We start from the raw sequence: 17,241 nt of genomic DNA on the forward strand, positions 1-17,241 counted from the left end.
GAACGCAGACGGACAGCTTGGTTCGGACCATGATGTCCTCCACAGCAGCCCGTCTGCTCACTGTGTCCCGCCAACAGATTCTTTTACTTCTGCTTCCTATGTTGTAAATCCAGACCGGCTGCCAACCGTTTGGCAAACTCAACACCCCCACCAGACGAGCCAGCATCACATGACCTTCAAACAGGATCTGTGGAACCCCTACCCACCCCACAAACCACCCCCAACAGCAACAACAACCATCACCTCCCCTCGCCATAAAGAGCGCATTTCTCTTCCTCCATTTCACAGCTATGCCAATTGTAAATCCTGCTCATCTCAGAAAAGCTCCCCCCACACTTTGCTTTTTCTCTTTTTTCGAAATGTGCTGCAAAACCGCTAATCTCTCTTTAATATGGTTTGGCCGGATGTAAATACCTTCGGACAATGCCCCTAATCTGGGCCAGCCTGACAACCTCACACCGTTGTGGAGAAGCCTGCCAGGAGGAGACTGGAGAGAAAAGAGGGATGGCTCGGTGGAGATCAAGGAGGAAGGGGGAAAGAGAGGAGAGAGAGGGGTGAGGTTTCCCCCAGCTTGTTGCCTCTATTCTTCTGTGAGCCTGAGCCGCGCCTTCTCAAAAGAGCCTCGAAAATCAAGTTAAAGATAGACGTTGCCTCTAAACATCCCGCCCCGGCCTGTGCCAGCCTTCACCCTCCCTTCCTCCTCCACCTCATCCCTCCTCGGTGGCTGGCCCTCTACTCAGTTGCGCTAACGAGCATCGGAAGCTACTGTACATACAGGGTATCCTGGCAGCGCCCAATCGTCTTTGCTCCTTTCACACCCTCATCATCACCCCCCACCTCGCCTTCATCCCTTCAGCCTCAGAATAGGACCGGGGTTTGGTCCACGGTAATTGTAATTCCAAAGACGAACTGGCCTAGTTTCAATTCAACAGACAAGTGTAAGAAGCTCGCCCCACAACGGCCAGGACGTCTGCGGAGTGTGTGTGTCTGTGTGTGTGTGTGTGTGTGGGGGCCTACTAAACAACATAATCACCCTTCCCCGAACAACGCGGAGGAACCAATCTGATTACAGCACAGCTTTGAGAGCTTTGAATTCATACGTCACAGCTTCTTACTCGAGTGTTCCTAATAGAGCGAGTAGTCGAGTAGTAGTAATTTCTTATACAGCATGCTGAATTAGTGCCACTTTCTGGAAAGTCAAATCACTCATGATTTCCCAAAGACTTTGAGGAGGAGGGGGGCAGACCGGTACTCGGAAAACACTTAGTGAATGTGGGAAATGATCGGAAAAAAGGTAAAACTCGAAAAATCTGAGCAAACGCATGAAAAACAAACGTTTTTGCAAGAACTGAAAATGTAGTGTGAGAACTTTTTTTCTTTTCCTGCTTAAATCCATCGATGTTCTTCTTCTTTTACAAAACAACTCATCACGTGATTAGCAACAAGACAAATGAATGCACGCACGAACAGCTAAACATCTGGACCACAAACACGTTTACTGCACATCTGACCTGAAACAGAGTTTTAAAGGGTTCAAAGTGATGCCTGAAGGCGTCTCAGCTGATGGAAACCATCTCCGAACACACCTCAGGGAGATGCTTGATTCAAACATTAAACTTTGACCTCAACTGACCCCGACCAGGACCCTACTCTGACCTCCCAGTGTGGCAAGTGTACTTCTGATACTCTCCAGCGGCGACGACCCTCCCCCGCAAAATCTCTGGCTCAACAATGATAGCGATGTGTGTGCGTGTGTGTTAAAAAGGAAAGTGTGCCTTAACACTGATCACAGTACTCAACTCGAGCACTCAGACACACATTTACAAAACAAGCCTAAATCCTGGATCGCTCCGTGTCTAGTCTGTTCCCCTTGGCAACGGTGCAAACTTTGATGGCGGCGTTGTGCATTCATCTGGTGAAGAAACCTACAGTAATCGTATTTACTCTCTCTCTCACTTAACCGACTTAACAAAGAGCTGAAAATTAAAACCTCAACTGGGGTTTTGGTAATTAGCCTATCAAGCATTAACCATGTTTAGGTGAATTCAAGTAAGAAGAGTTGGAACCAGAAACATGTTGCAGGAGATAAATGTGTCCTAAGTAAACTTTAGATTGATGTCTTTTGTGTTCCTTTGGGGAATTTAATTGAAACTCAACTGATATCAAGCAGCGCATACATCAGCATTATTTGGTCTACCTTTGTTAACTCGTGTCCCAGGGTGGTTGGGGGGGTTTGCGGTGTATGTTTGCATGAGACCTGGGGTCGGGATCAGCAGGATGTGAAAGCGTTTACTGCTCTGTTTATGATGCGGTTTATTAGTGCGGCGGGACCGTGCGGGTCTCTCCCTCAGCCTGGTTCCAACCTGCCTCCTCTGAAACCTGCCGCTGGGCTCAGCCACATGGTTCAGATCACCTGGCGCACGGTCAAAAACATCCCAAGCTTTCTGGGCAACCGACCACTTCGTCACTTCGTCTCTCTCTTCTTCTTCTCGTCTTGCTCTCCCTATAGTCGTTTTTTTGTTCTCACTCTAACCTGACAAGGAAAAATGAGGAACATGTCACAGAGGACGTATCAAGATTACAGCTCCCTGCGGGTCGTTGTCTGAGCGCGGTGAAAGCCTTGAATGAAGTACTGTTAGAGTATGTTAGCTTATGAGAGCAGGGCAGGGGCAGGAAAAGCCCTTTAATCCCATCATCCCTGCCTCCTGCTTCCCTCCAGGTCCTGCCTCCACTCACAGCACAGGCTGACCGTAGAGAGGAGCCTCTGTTTGGGGCGAAGAACAACTGGAGCACAGTTGTCCGAAGACATCTACACTGTTACATTGTTACCACCGTGCAAAAAGGCTTTTAGAGCCAGGGATGATTTTAAAAAGCCTGGATTTCATTTTAAACTCACTAATGAAAAAATTGATTTTATTAATAATTCTAAGTACAAGACATGGGCAGCTAATATTGCTAACTACTTAGCAGTTGCCCAGACAGCTTGATTTACTTGCGGTAACCAAATCAGTTATCAGGATGGCTGAAACCTGCATGTGATCGCCTACGCTCCTTTAGCATCTATTGGTGTTTCCACAGCACTGCATACACATGAAAAATTTCAGTTGCATTCTTGTTCGACCAGCACCAACTTGTCACTGAGCAAAGAATTCAAACTTGATTTTTACAGTTAAACGGCTAGAGACGGATGATAGCTAAAAGCTGCTGCTGGTGGCCGGTTGAAGGCGGCTTTTATCTGCGAAAATAAAAATGAGAGAAATGCCTCAACAGTCTATAAAATTACAAATTAACTGCTCTTCCAGCCTTTATAAAAAAATGTATTTCAAAGCATCGTCATATGAGCGAAGCGTGTTGCTGTACAGTTTTTGGAGCGCTGCTGTAGGTTGCTGGTATTTAGCCGTGCTCCGTGTTGCCTCTTTATCAGCTGGAGCTGTGCTCTCCTTTGTGGAAGTCTGACTTTACAGATTCTGTCAGTTAGAGGCCACCGAATCAGCAGGGTGTCAGAAAAGTAAAGATCGGGTTCAGTTCTATCAGCGTTGTTGAAGTTACTCCTTGTCAGCCGAGGAAGTCGATAAAGGTCACCGATGACATCATAGCTCCTAACGAAGTCTGATGCAGGGTGACGCCCCAAAATGCAGCGAGTGGACACATTTGGAAAAACAAAGAATCAATAATATAAAAAATGAAGTGAGGCTGTTTCCTGGTTTGATTGTGACGGCAGCCAGCAGATAAACCACTGACTGCATGGTGCACGGGCGACGGGGAGAAAGACGGCGCACGAGGCGATAAGACGGCCAATTAACACATCCACCGCGCTCAAAACTAACATTTCATGGGAGTTCTGAAAAAGGAAAAAAAATCTGATGGTTTAGAAAAAAACCAACATAAAAACAAATCTGGAGTCAGCTCTTCTGTCACTGCTCTGCTGCTAGCCAGCACACCGAGCGCTCTCGCTCTCTTCTTTCCAGGGAGGAAAAAGGCTTCCCTTACGCTCTGCAGAGGGCACAAGGCTTTATTATTTTAGCTCTCCTGGCAAAATAACATAAAGGGGGGGAGAGGGGGGAGAGGGGTGAGAGAGCGAGACGTGGGAGGGAGTTTGGTTTCAATATTAGATGTGTCAGCTGCCCTGGATGCGAGGGAGCATTAAACAGAAGCGCATGCAAGGGTGTGAGTGGAGACCCCAGGTCTTTTATTTTTGTTTTTTTTGGGGGGGGATCAAGGCAGGAAATAGATGATTCAACCAAGAAAGAACGAAAGAAAGAAACTACTGCTCATGTATAACCTTTTTCAGTCTTACTGCATCACAGTCACCTGTTAAAGTAAAGGAGACGAAATAAAAGAGCAGAGGGAAAGACACAGAAGAAGAGGAAAGACACAAAGACCGGGACAGGGAAAGGAGGGATGAAGGGGAAGGAAGACAGAGGACAGAAGAATATGAAAGAGATGCACACACACACAATCACACACACACGCACACACAATCACAAGCAAGGAGGTAATCTCATACTGCGCAGTAACTGCTTCCCTCCCTCGCTCCCCGACACACACGGCATTAAACACTGTCTGTTGGCTCTCTGGTTCCATTCACAGAAATGTAAATGGGGTGCAGCAGAGCCAGACAGCTCTGCTTCTGGTTAGTGGTCAGTGAGAAAGAAAGAAAGAAAGAAAGAAAGAAAGAAAGAAAGAAAGAAAGAAAGAAAGAAAGAAAGAAAGAAAGAGAGAGATGGACCTGTTAGGAGGAGGGTGATCAGTGCACGTGGGAGGCCTGGAGTAAACTTGCTCACCATGTGACTTTTATTAGTCTAATTATCTTGAAAATACACGTTATTAATGACTCAATATGCTTTTGACTCCCGCTAACGAGATCCTTTAATATAAGTTAGACAGCGTGTCCTCTGATACAGCGGAGACCTGTAAGACAAATGAAGTACCTCTGCTTCATGGAGGAACACTGAGTTGAGTTTCTGTATAGAGGAAATAAAGACATGAGTGCTGTTCATATCACTGTAAGGATGAGTATGAGTGAGAACGGTGGAGTAAATGCAATTAAAAATGGTAATTGGTGCAAATAGAAGAACAAGAAAGTGGAAAGACAGACATAAGCTACTATTTGTGTGGCCCAGAAGACAAGTGGGGTACACAGGGAGAGTCTGGGGGCTTAATGATGGGTGGGACATGAAGCCAGGACTGTGACTCTCTTGGTACTTGTGTGTGTCTGTGTGTGCTGGATTTCTAACAGCCCAGCGCGCAACCTGCCATCTGTTTGACTCTGCCAGCAACAAAATTACCTCTTCCAATGGGGTTGGCTCAAACCGCGCGCACACACACACGCTTACAGTCAGGTTGTTCACATACAAACACGTTTAGACATGCACGGTGTATATTGGGTACATTTTGCAATCATCATCCATCTTGAAGATTCAGGTGAGATTATGCAATTGAACCAACGGTGGCAATAAATCCACATGTCAGCAGGACAGAAGGCAAAACAGAAAGAGTGAGACACCTAACTTTAAAAAAAATCCTGTCAACCCATCACTTCACAGTGCAAAAATATTTTGTCAGCTTCAACTGTGGCTCCAGTTGACTAATCGCCAACTCTCTTTTCCCCGTGCGCCCTCCGAGAGCGGTCTTCCTGATGTGATACAATGAGCCTTTTTGTTCTGCTCCATCTCTGCCTTATCTGTTAAGTATCTCAACAATTTCCTTAAGGGGAAGCTTTGTAATTAAAAGCCCGACCATATGTCAACGCCACTGTCAGCCAGCGGGCTAAGAACCGCCCTGAACCGCAGCCAGGGGTAGAGCAAAGGGCATGCACAGGTGTGTACGAGGCAGACGAGTGTGCGTACGTGCTGCAAACATCATCTGGTGGAGAAAAAAAAACCAGAAACAAAAAAAGCAGGCAGTGGATGCAGGAATCAGAGCTTAGAAACTGATGGAGATTTGAAAACTTGCCAGAGAGGAGAAAAATGAGCAGATACACAGGAGGCTTTAAGGCTTAAAATGTTGTATAACATATGTATGCATTCAAATATGGCAAAGAAGAATGCAGAAAAGGTGGCGGGGAGTTAGACGTGACCAGAACACACAGACGGGCCTTTTTCATCCATAATTCATTGAACGGTGTGCAGAGAGGATTTCAAAGGGCATTAATGAGGTGCAATAATACATGCATAGCTGTGGCCTGCAGACACGGCTCGTACGAAGGCCGCGGGCAGACAATGACCTACTGATCTACAGCTGTCTGCTAATTTTTTGTGTTTCTTTTTTGCCCACCTAGTGAAGGTGCACCAAGGTGTGCATCCAACTCGTACCTGACAAAGACGGGTTTTCTTTCACACAGCAGAGGTCCCAACATACAAGCCGGTTTTTGTTTCACAGTATAGCACAGTTCAATCTGAGCATTTTCACTTCAGTCTGTGATCTGATATGAAAACCTTTAATAACATTTTGCTAAGCAACAGGCTTTTTCCTCTAATGCTCAGCTGTGTGTTATCCTTGGAAAAACACTGCGTCTAGACAGTGCCGCCTAATGCATAACGTGCTTAGAAGGACGAGACAACACAACATGTTTTAATGTTGATTTAAATGATCAACTACCATTTATTACTCTTTGTTAAAAAACTGTGTGAATACAGTAACATGTGTAGGTTTACAGATGTAAAAACTGAACACTGGTGCCAGTGTTTGTACAACTGCAGAGAGTCTAGGAGAAATACCCCGCTATGATCCCTTGTGAGTTTGTTTGTAATGATTAATTCCCATCCACAAACGTGTCTGAAATGCCTACTGGATTAAATGCCTGACAGACTGAGGACAGAAGTGCCATTGTTTAACAAATCATCATTCAAAGCTTGTTTGGCCTGAACATTTACTCCACTTGCCAGAAAGATTTCTCGATAATGTTGCCGGGGAAATGAGCCTTTGCGCAGACACTGTGAAAACCAAAACACAACACAACGGAGGAACTTTTTACGCTGAAGTTGTGATGAACAGGCAGCCACGCTGAGCCCACACATGTACAGAACTGGCTAATTACAGGCTAGCAATGTGGAGACTGCTCCACCATAAACAATTAGAAATAAAAATACTAATAATATGCAAAATAAGACCAAGAAGGCACACGAGTATTGCTTTAGGGCTTAAAAAAAGAAAGAATCATCAACACGATCAGTGTCATTGTGGTGTGATTTAAAATAGATGCTTGTTAAAGATCAGATGATTTATTTTTAGTCACTCTCTATAAAGAAATAGGACCAAAAAATAAGAGTTAAAAACAAGAAGGTTTAAGGAAAACTTTGCACAGCTGGCAACATGTGCAGACCTATGAACATAAGAGCGTTTGAGCTAAGTAGGTAAACACAAAGGCAACTAACAATCCTCTTACATGAGCTGTAAGATCACTTACAGCTCATGTAAGAGGTGACAAGGAAAGGACTTGATGGTGCTAGAATGATAGAGCCAACTGGATTCTCCACAGGGACATCTGAGCAAGAAACAGGGGAAACTCGGACTCACCAGAAGTCTCAGGGACACTCAGGGATACTGGAAAGGAAAGAGCTGCTGTGGGTGGGTATTAATAATGATAATAATAATAATAATAAACATCTGACTAGAGGGGTGCTTGCTTGACGCAAACTCAGAGTACGAAGAAGGGCTTAGAGGTGGATATAGAAGAAACTAACGTGCACTACAGAAGCACAGTAAAGCGCTTCTGCTGTGACAGTAGCAACATCCTGATTAAACACATCAATACATCCATTACAAAGATTACATAGAACTCTTCCTCCAGACATGAGATGGGAAACAGCTGACCACACCATAAATGCTGACTGGAAACTATCTCTGTCCACACACACACACACACACACACGCATGCATGCACGCACGCACGCACGCAGGTATAGATCTGTTACCTTCAGGAAGATGCTGTCACCATCAAAGACTAACAGCACACATCAAAGGTTTTCAAAAGTGTGTAGAAGTGAGCGTGTGTAGAAAAAAAGTAAGAAACAAGGAGAGGCAGAGAACGAGAGTGTGTGTGTGTGCACTCATGCTTGTTTGTGTACTGATGTGTGTGTGAACTGTAGAGCATGAGCGTAAATCGGCAAATGCTGAGGTTTTAACGAGTCGCCTAATCACCCAAACACCTCCTGCTGACATTTACAGTCCTTGCCGATGGGGTGGCGTGACCACACACACACACACACGCTCACACGCACACATTTTCAGTCTCTAAACGGGACAAACAACTTGCTTTCTTCTCTAGTTGAAGGACACGGTGACCACACAACCACGGTGCGTCTTCCTCTCGCTCATGCGGACACACATTTTCTTCTTCTGCCTTCTTTTATTTATAATGTCGCATTAACTGCAGACTCTGCTCACGCGTAAACACAAATGTGCGCACACAGCGATGCAATGGCAAAACTGAATGTGCATGTCTGCTGATTCACATGTGCCGTATACTTCCATCAGAGCTCCGCGGGGATATCAGCAGGGGGTATGTGTGGTCAGTAAATACTCAGGGAAGGTTACGAATGACACACACACACACACAGTCTCTGTTCTATGTCATCAGTCTCTCACATCAGTCAACTTGGCCTCTCAAACTTTTTTTTTTGTCACAGCAAATGACACCAGCTCTTGGAGAAATAAACAACGCTGCGCACCGACACAACTTAACACACACCACAAGGCCTGCTTACCTCACACACACATAAATAAACACCCAGAAAACAGCTTGACTTTAAACAGAATTTTTAAAGACCCACTATATTACCATTAGATGACTTTTTAAAGGGTAATTACGACCTTTTTTTCTACTATGATCTATTACTGTTACTTGTTAAGAAGGCATTGTGGAAAATGTTTATGCTTAAAAATAAAGCGGTTTCCTTCTATAACTTCTATCCAGCAGCCAACAGAGGTCAGTGATCACAACCAGAGTTCAACCAAAACAACTACACACTTTAAACATACTGAAAAAGATCTGAATTGATATTTAGAGGCCAGCTGTAAACCTTCAAGGGCATATTTGTCCTTAACACCTGCTGATCCTGACACACACTAATCCACACACTTCCCCCCAAAGTCACACAGTGCCACACACGGAAAACACAAAACCTAAGTGACAACTTTGCAGCCCGATGTTGCGGTTGCTGAGGGGAAATTGTGCCATCTGCCATTAAACAACACTCATTTTACCCCTACTGCTCGTCCATCTGTGGATGTGGGGAACTCTCCTGGAGGCCAGAGGGCCACGGGGGAGACAAGACGCAGGCCAGAGACGCCTACGAGGAGCAGTCCCAACTGGACAGCAATGAATTGTCAACACTTGAGATTCTTACTTTTTTAAAATTCAATTTGAACCTGAAATTTGGGGATTTTTAATAGTTTCACATAAAATAAAAATGTAGCTTCAACCCTCGAATGCAGAATAGTCCTCTTAGCCAAAGTAAGGGTGTGTCTGATATTCCCTTGTTGGTATTTCTGCATCTTCATAGTAATGTTGGTTTGGGATCAACATTCAAACTGACCAATCACGTTGTTGTAATGGAAAAAACGGGAAAACTGTTTTTTTTTAAATATTAAAGTCTATTCTTGAACCAATGATAAGCATTTTAAGTGTATTCTTTATTAATTTACACAACACAATAAACATGTTGTCAAGTTAGCTTGATAACTGTCGGTGTGCTAGTGTTTGTTTTAGCATTAGCATTAGCCAATTTCTTGGCTAATGCTAACTCAATGCTCAGATAATGTCATTGATCACTTTTAAGATGATGTGTGAACAAAACCAACCTGTATTTACTACTATTTCTGCTATGACTGAAAGAAAAACAGCTAACAACACTTCCATGACAACCCCCCCCCCTCCCAAACATTAATTTGTGCCAGATATTCAAGTGAAACAAATCTCAGAAATAATATCCAGATCACAACAGGACTTCCAAGTGTCACGAAGGCTGTAAAGAAAGTACCCACTTAACATCAGACGTTGGTGTATTCGCTGTTTCTACACCGATCAGTCAAGGGTTTTCTTTCTTTAGCCCAAAAATATCAACTGAAAATGTTTATATTCGATCTGATTTGGCCCAAGATGTGTTTGTTTTGGACCTGCAAATAGGGCCTGTAAATGTCCCCCCCCCCGGAAGAAATAATACAAACTTTAGCAGACATAACAACTTTAAGATTTGGTTGAAAAGCCAAATGTGACAAAAAAAAGAGTCTTTCCAGCTCTCTGAAAGGACATTTTAAGAAAAAGATGCTGCTTTACATGCAAACCCACTGTGCAATTTGAATCAAAAAATGACATTTAGATCAACCTCATGTGCCTACACCCTCATCAGAAACACAATATCATAAAATGACCTAAAGGAGTATCGCCACAACCCACTTTGTTTGTTTGTTGAGCTAATCAGCCACTCTAAAACACCATGTCTATTATCTTAGGGGTGTGGTCATAAGGCGCTATGACAATCCAGACGACTGAATGAATAAGGTTGCCATGCAACGCACCATTGAAAAGGAATTAAATTTACATGTAGATGTAAATAAATGGGCAAATACATCTAACCTTCATGTAGCTGTCCTACATTCAAAAAAAAATTTGTGCCCAAAAATGCTGGGAGCTTAACAGCGAAAGCTCAGAGCTGTTTAGACGTCTAGCAAAACCCATTTCTTTCCAGCAAGTTTTGACTGGGTGGGTAATTATGAAGGTGAACAAAGAGTCTCGCATTTTCAGTTTGATTCTAAGGTAAAAAAGCTTTCTATTGCACCAGGAAGCGTCCTTGGCAGAAGCACTGCTGCACGTGTTATCACCACAGCTATCCACTTGACATCAGATGAATCATCACACCCCAACATTAGGAACTTGAAACAATATCCTCCTCAGAGCCGTGGGCTCCGCGTGCATTTGGCTGCAGGTACACGAAGATCACAGCCTGAACACCCGCCACCCAGAGGGGGGTAAAAAAAAAAAACACAGACACACACTCAGCTTTTTGGATGATCCCACGCATGAGAGACTGTGATGGCTTCCAGCAGGGAAGGCAATCAGGCAGACAGAATCACACATTGTCTTTCCTTACATTATGCGTTTTACACGAGAGAGGGCGGGGGACAAGTCTCTTTTTAAGTCGCTGGATGCAGAGGATAATGTGGCTATTTAGCAGTTATCTCTCAAAGCTGTGTTCATTATCACTGATCAGCAGATTAAGTCCCACAAACACAAGACTCCACTTTGGTGACTTAAGTCCAAGTCTTGAATCTCAAAGTCTGCATCTCTGCTCTGACCTCAGTTATTTGGGCGACAGCCAAAACAAACTGTACACACAAAAGCAGCAGTTAGAAAAGCTGTAATACCACGATCTTTTACACTCATGCACAAAGTGTCTCAGCTTGCGTAAGACAGCTGGGCCCTCTCCAGCAGGCGCCCGGGCTCCTCGTCTTTCTTAATGCGCTGTACCGTGTAAAGAGTGTCAAAGACTCATTTTAAATAACCCTCACATAAAAAGGAAAAAAAAGGGAGGGGAGAGAAAGAAGTGTTGGCTAACGCCTACGAATAAAGATTACTCTGTGTTGTTTTTTTTTTTAATAGCAATACGGAGAGATTAAAGCAAACGCAGTCAAAGTTTATTTTGGATTGATCTTTGGGTATTTCTCTGCCTCGAGAACAAAGAGGGAAAATCTCGCTAAGCTCAGCGAACCGAGAAGAGGCCAATTAAATCCTCCTCGGACAAAAAACGTCATAAAAATTTTTTGTTGAAAAAGAGAAAGGACTCCATTCGCATAAACAGTAAATGGGACTTTTAAATACCATTATTTGAAGTGATGAACACAGAAAAATTAATGTCTTTCAAAGAACATGGAAAAGAAAGCAATGAACAAGAGTGCACAAGAAGCACTGTTTAATGACCTTTTCTACCCTTTCAATGTAAAGCCAACATGTGGATTATTCAAATCACGATTAAAAAAAGGAGCTGGAACCACTCAGAGTTTGGTATTTTTAGCTAATAATATAAATCACAACGCATTAAAGGGCATCTTTGCTCAAATTGTTCTCTAAAATGATGTTGCAATAAGTTTGAGGCACAAAATTCAAAATGAGTTTTCTCAGCGTCTTAAGCAGACGTAGGACAATTAATAATGTGGCATCAGCAGTGTGGGGTTGGATGTCTGTCTCCTACCTGTGGGCTGAGCAGTGGGCAGCCCGGCTGGAACGACGGTGAGAGGAAGGAGGAGAGAAAGCCAGAGTGAGCACCACAGAGCAGTCATTCCTCTGGGCGAAGAGGTCAGACGCAGAGCAGCGAGGCCCGACTCCAACTTAGACAACATCCTCCGTTCGCATACTGTCCAGCAGAAGGGCGGCCGCAGATGCCGCAAGAATCTGTCCGACAGCTCCCCACCACGGACCTGAAACAAGCAGCAGAATCTGTCAAAGAGAAGCCAGGATGTCCATTGAGACTATAAACACAGAAATCAACACAGTCTGAAACTTAAAAAAACCCAACATCAAATGGCTGTACATTGAACGCAGTGCAACAAAGCGCCTTGGGGTCTGTGCACATGCTAACGTGTTTTGACCTGAGAGTCCACACAGATTTTAAAGATTAGACGGGAAATCCCTCTTCAAAGTTTTTTCTTAGAAACTTTCTCTGAGCACCTGGTTCTTAGGATGGGAAAACAGAAATTCCAACACACGAACAGCTCAAAGTGAAAACTTCAGTACCCTACCGTGAGTTCAGATCACAAGCTCAACAATCAGTCAGTTAACTTGCTCATTGTTACAGAGCTAAACAGCCTGACGCTCTTTTCCCGGGGACTCTTCTCGACAAAGTCACCCTCCATTATCAGACTGCAGCGTGGTGGCTACAGAAAGGGATAGCAGAGTGTTCAGCCCCTAAGTTTTCCCGAGAAAGGAAAAGTTGGAATGCCCAGTGAGATGTGAGTGAAATGCCCAGAAAAGTAAAAGAAAAATCTTCCCACACGAGCACACGTAAACACACATGGTACCACTATTAACCTAAACGTCAGAGGGTCTGTGAATCTTCTGAATACCTTTGGTTGTGGGACGTCTACCTTAACACACACACTCCTACGGAGACGTTTATTGAATACACATGCTAACATTACAGAACGAGCTTCACTTGCACACACTGAGGTGTATTGCACACAGACACACAGTCAAAAGAAAGGTTGTGTTGTCTTAAGTCTTAACAGTACTGTTTTTCTTTCCCTTGCAGGACCTGTGACCCACTCCTCGCTTAGCACAAGTGCGAGGACGCATTTGCACGTTATCGAGCTTCAGTAAAGAAAAACACAGACCGGGGACACTTCACAAGACACACGTGGATAAATAAAGCAGCACACACACACACGGTGTCCTAATTTAAACAGTGCCACCGCACCTTTTACCCGTCAACATACTTCAGCCTTTAATGTTCTCCTTATGAACTCCCAGGAGTCCTTCTATTCCCGTCTCAGCCCATCCTCACCTTCTTACAACACGAGACGCCTACATGCTGCTGAGGTTTGTTTATATAGCACAATAAGGCCTTCGCTCTCAGGCCGTGGAGGTTGCTGATTACAGGCCTCTCTAAATCTAAACTTTTGTTTTCTCTGGCAGGCACAGAAACACACACACACAGAAATAAATATATACATACATACATATATATAAAATAGTAGCTTTTTACAAGGCAGTACACTTGGAGAGCTGACAGGGCTTCAGAGTTGGTTCATATCAACCCGTAGATCTGTTTAGACAAGTAGCATGACAGCCTCTCAAACCATGTGAGAAGAAGATCGAATACAAAAGCAGCATTGACTTATCTGGTGTCAGGTAGGGGTTTAGACTAGGCCAGAGTCCACGGCGAGTGTTTGAATCTGAAGAGCAGCAAAGTGCTGCAGTGTAATTGATGCATTTAGGGTGAAATAAATGACAGCCATGTGCAAGAGCAGTAATTAATGTGTGCCCCTTATTACACACAACTACCTGATATCCTCACTGAAAATGAAACTAAAAACACTTTGATATCACTTAACAACCTCAAATAGCTGAGTAGAAGAAGAACATGAGGTAATATGGATCCCAAAGACCGAGAGAGGAGTTCAAAGCCACAAATTTTCATGCTAATATTTTCTTAAAGCATGGCAGGGAAACACAACTACAGCAATGAATAAGGCATGAGCATTAATCATGCAGGACTATCTTCACATTGTAATAGCTCAGGGGTGGAAAAACGCTTCAACCCGGGTTCAAATCCCTGCCATCCCTCTATCCTCAGTGAGGAGCACGCAAGGAAGTCACATGCTAGTCACACCTCCATGGAGTGTCAGCAATCTTTAATAATTAAGTCGGATAATCAGCGGCTGGGGCCGGATCAGCTTTGTGTTCTTGGTGGGGGGAAAAAGGGAGATTAGAGGGGTTTTTGGAGAGTGGAGCCAAGTGGAGGTTAGATGGGTAATAAAGAGACACACAAGTGGGTCATCTTCCTTTGCAGCACGCCTTTCTCCACTCCAGCTTTTTTCTTTTGCAATGCAATGCATGTCTCACACCCACCATCTCCCTTCTGCCTGTCCCTTCACGACTTCTTGCCTGCCTTCATAGCTGAGCCACCCTCTCTTCAGAGAGCTCGCTCGAACGAGTCCTCAGGTGAGAAGAGATATTGATCAGCTGAGAGGCAGAGGAGAGCTCGGCACTTCAGCGCTGTCAGAGGTTCAGGGGTGACTCCGGGCTCAGCTCACCTCGGGCTGACACTCAGACGGGCGGCGTCTCGTCTGAGACTCAGCCTGCACATGGAAAAAGATCCGAACGCCAGGGCTTTGTCCTCTGTGTTAAAGCAGAAGATACAGATGGACAGCGAAGTCCCTTTTGATATTACAAAGACTACATGAAGTGCTGCTAGCAGACACTGGGGGACATTAAAATGTTATAAATCGTACTAAGGTTGGTATAAACTCAGCTTTTACTACCTCAGACATGTGAGAATCCTAATTACAGGGGAACAGAAAGACTAGAAGTCCTTACATATATAGGCACAAATTTTATATCAGAGGTATAGTGTAAAGCTCAGATAAGGTCACATAAGTTTGTTTTCTTTAAATAATAAATGAGTGTTTGTGCATGAAAGTAATGATCCTTTTTCTCTGTCAAATTAGACAAGCTGAAGCAGATTAATGAACCCTTCTCTTTATGAACGAGAAGAAAAACGTAAAGGCACTAAACCAGGAGCAGAGCGATGGTCTCGGGCCAATTTCACTAATGAAAAGAGGCAATCAGAGTCTCATTTGGAACCGAAAGTGTCTGAGGCTCGCCTCTGATTGAAAAAGCTGCACACTGGCACGCATTATTTCTCGGGTCAATAGATACAATTAATTTGGAGCATTAGCACAACTATTATCGGCCGCACGCTTGTTTATGACAGCATTTTTTTTCTTCTTTTTTTTTAATAAGCTAAAGCAACAGAGCCCAAATCTCATTTTCAGCGTCTCTCTCGCAGGACGCAATAATCTAATAATTTTCTTCGGGTTGGGAGTTGACATGATGGGAGTCAAAGCCGAGCTGAGTGGCCAAAAAGGAGAAGAAGGAGAAGAAAAAATCACCATCTGAATCCCATTGATGCGCATGTGTTTGAAGAGGGGATGAGTGATCTGCTGCTGAGGGGAGAGAACCGCACAGTTCATTCACTGAGAGGGAGAGGAGGGGGGACAATCCGCCGCTTTCTAACTTCAGAGATGATCAGAGGATTTGGGGGAGTGCGGCTCTGTGAAAGAGATGTGCAATTCATATTTCAGCGCCAAACCTGAGAAGACGTCACTACTGCGGTGAGGAGAAACGGCGTGCCCATCCTAACGAGCACGGGGATGGCTGGATTTTATTTATTTATTTATTTATTTATTTATTTATTTTAAAAAAAACCAACAAAATAAAATCAGGATAGGTTCGATTCATTCTGAATGAAGAGCGAGCTCACCTCAAACGAAATCTGGCAGGTATCACCACAAACCACCCTTTGTGTAAGGATAAGCGTGCGTGATTTCATTTGGCCTCTTTCTTTCTAAAACACTCAGTTTCACAGTTTCCCTCATTCGTGGATTTTTCTGTAAATACTGAAAAACTGGAAAGGATGAAGGGAATGACTTTGGATGTAGAGAGAACGCTTTAGCGCAAATTACTTTTTTCCTCTCACTGAAAAATCAACCAAACTCAATCAACTGCTGGAAAAAGCATACACGTTTCCCAACCCAAATATGTTTTACAGTATTTTTTCCACTCGTTTTTTTCTTACAGCGTGCGTAATTTCAGCAACACACACACACACCTCCACAAGCTACAACAGAAGCCGCTTTGCGCTCCTGCTCCGAACCCGTGGCAATAGATTTGCGCACTGACTGTTGATTCCTCCAGAGTCTGCTGACACTGGCCAAGATGCGCCAATTGCGCACAAACAGGGACCTCCACGCCACCTGTGCTGTGGCACAGCCGCGGGGCTGCTTCACGACTCACGCAGTGTACACAGTGCTCAAAGCTCTAACCTGTCCACATCTACAAGGAAGTGAAGCTGTGAGACTTATGTGTCTGAGTCTGCGTAACCTGCTTGTAAATAATAATAATAATAATAATAATAATAATAATAATAATAATAATAATAATATTTACCCACAGTATCCCGTTTTGACAGAAAAGATCAGCCTTCAGAGTTTAGATGGCACCAAGCTTTCCTTTGGTGAAATAGCCTCTAGTCTCCGGTAAACTTCACAAAAACCCACAAAACTACTTTTAAATCCTCACGTTCCAGCGCTTGGAGAGCAGTTTAGCGACAGCGGAAAAAAAGAGTCACAAATCCCCCCCTCACGACTTGAAGGCGAGTGTCTTCGCCAACTTCTCTCCACTAAATCCCGTCCTCCGCCGCGCGCTGCTGTCCGCGTTGTCCAAAGTGTCCAGTCCTCCAAAGTCCGTTCATCCTGTCCTGCGAGGGGGCAGAGTGGACGAGGCGGACGGGGACGCGGGATGCGCGGTTCCTTTGCGTCTCCTCCGGCGCAGATGCCAGTTTCGGTGCGTTTCGTCGCTTCTGATCAACCAACGCAGAGTGGTGACTCTTCTCCTCTCGCTGTCTGTGAAGTAGGAGTTGCAAGGTGCTGCCGTCAACCGTGCACCGCTGGGAAACACGAGGAGTTCCAGGTTTACTTTCAAAATAAAATCCTTGGCTCGGATCCGATGACGCATGCTTTGCT

The 17,241-nt window shown here is 44.3% G+C and overlaps 1 protein-coding gene across 5 annotated transcripts in view; it reads right to left on the minus strand.

The window, feature by feature from the left end:
• fgfr3 (fibroblast growth factor receptor 3) overlaps positions 1-17,134 on the minus strand; it is a 61,115-nt gene extending 43,981 nt beyond the window's left edge. For all 5 annotated transcript variants that reach the window (XM_013909725.1, XM_013909724.1, XM_013909723.1 and 2 more), the window contains exons 1-2: positions 16,667-17,134; positions 12,192-12,417 (exon numbers count right to left, since the gene is read on the minus strand). In XM_013909725.1, coding sequence (XP_013765179.1) covers positions 12,192-12,339 — 148 coding nt within the window. In that variant the 5' untranslated portion in view covers positions 12,340-12,417; positions 16,667-17,134. The remainder of the gene's footprint in view (positions 1-12,191; positions 12,418-16,666) is intronic.
• Between the last annotated feature and the right edge of the window lie 107 nt (positions 17,135-17,241).

The sequence above is a fragment of the Pundamilia nyererei genome, unplaced genomic scaffold, assembly GCF_000239375.1.
Source record: "Pundamilia nyererei isolate P.nyererei 1_Seehausen unplaced genomic scaffold, PunNye1.0 scaffold00029, whole genome shotgun sequence".
NCBI classification, from domain to species: Eukaryota; Metazoa; Chordata; class Actinopteri; order Cichliformes; family Cichlidae; genus Pundamilia; species Pundamilia nyererei.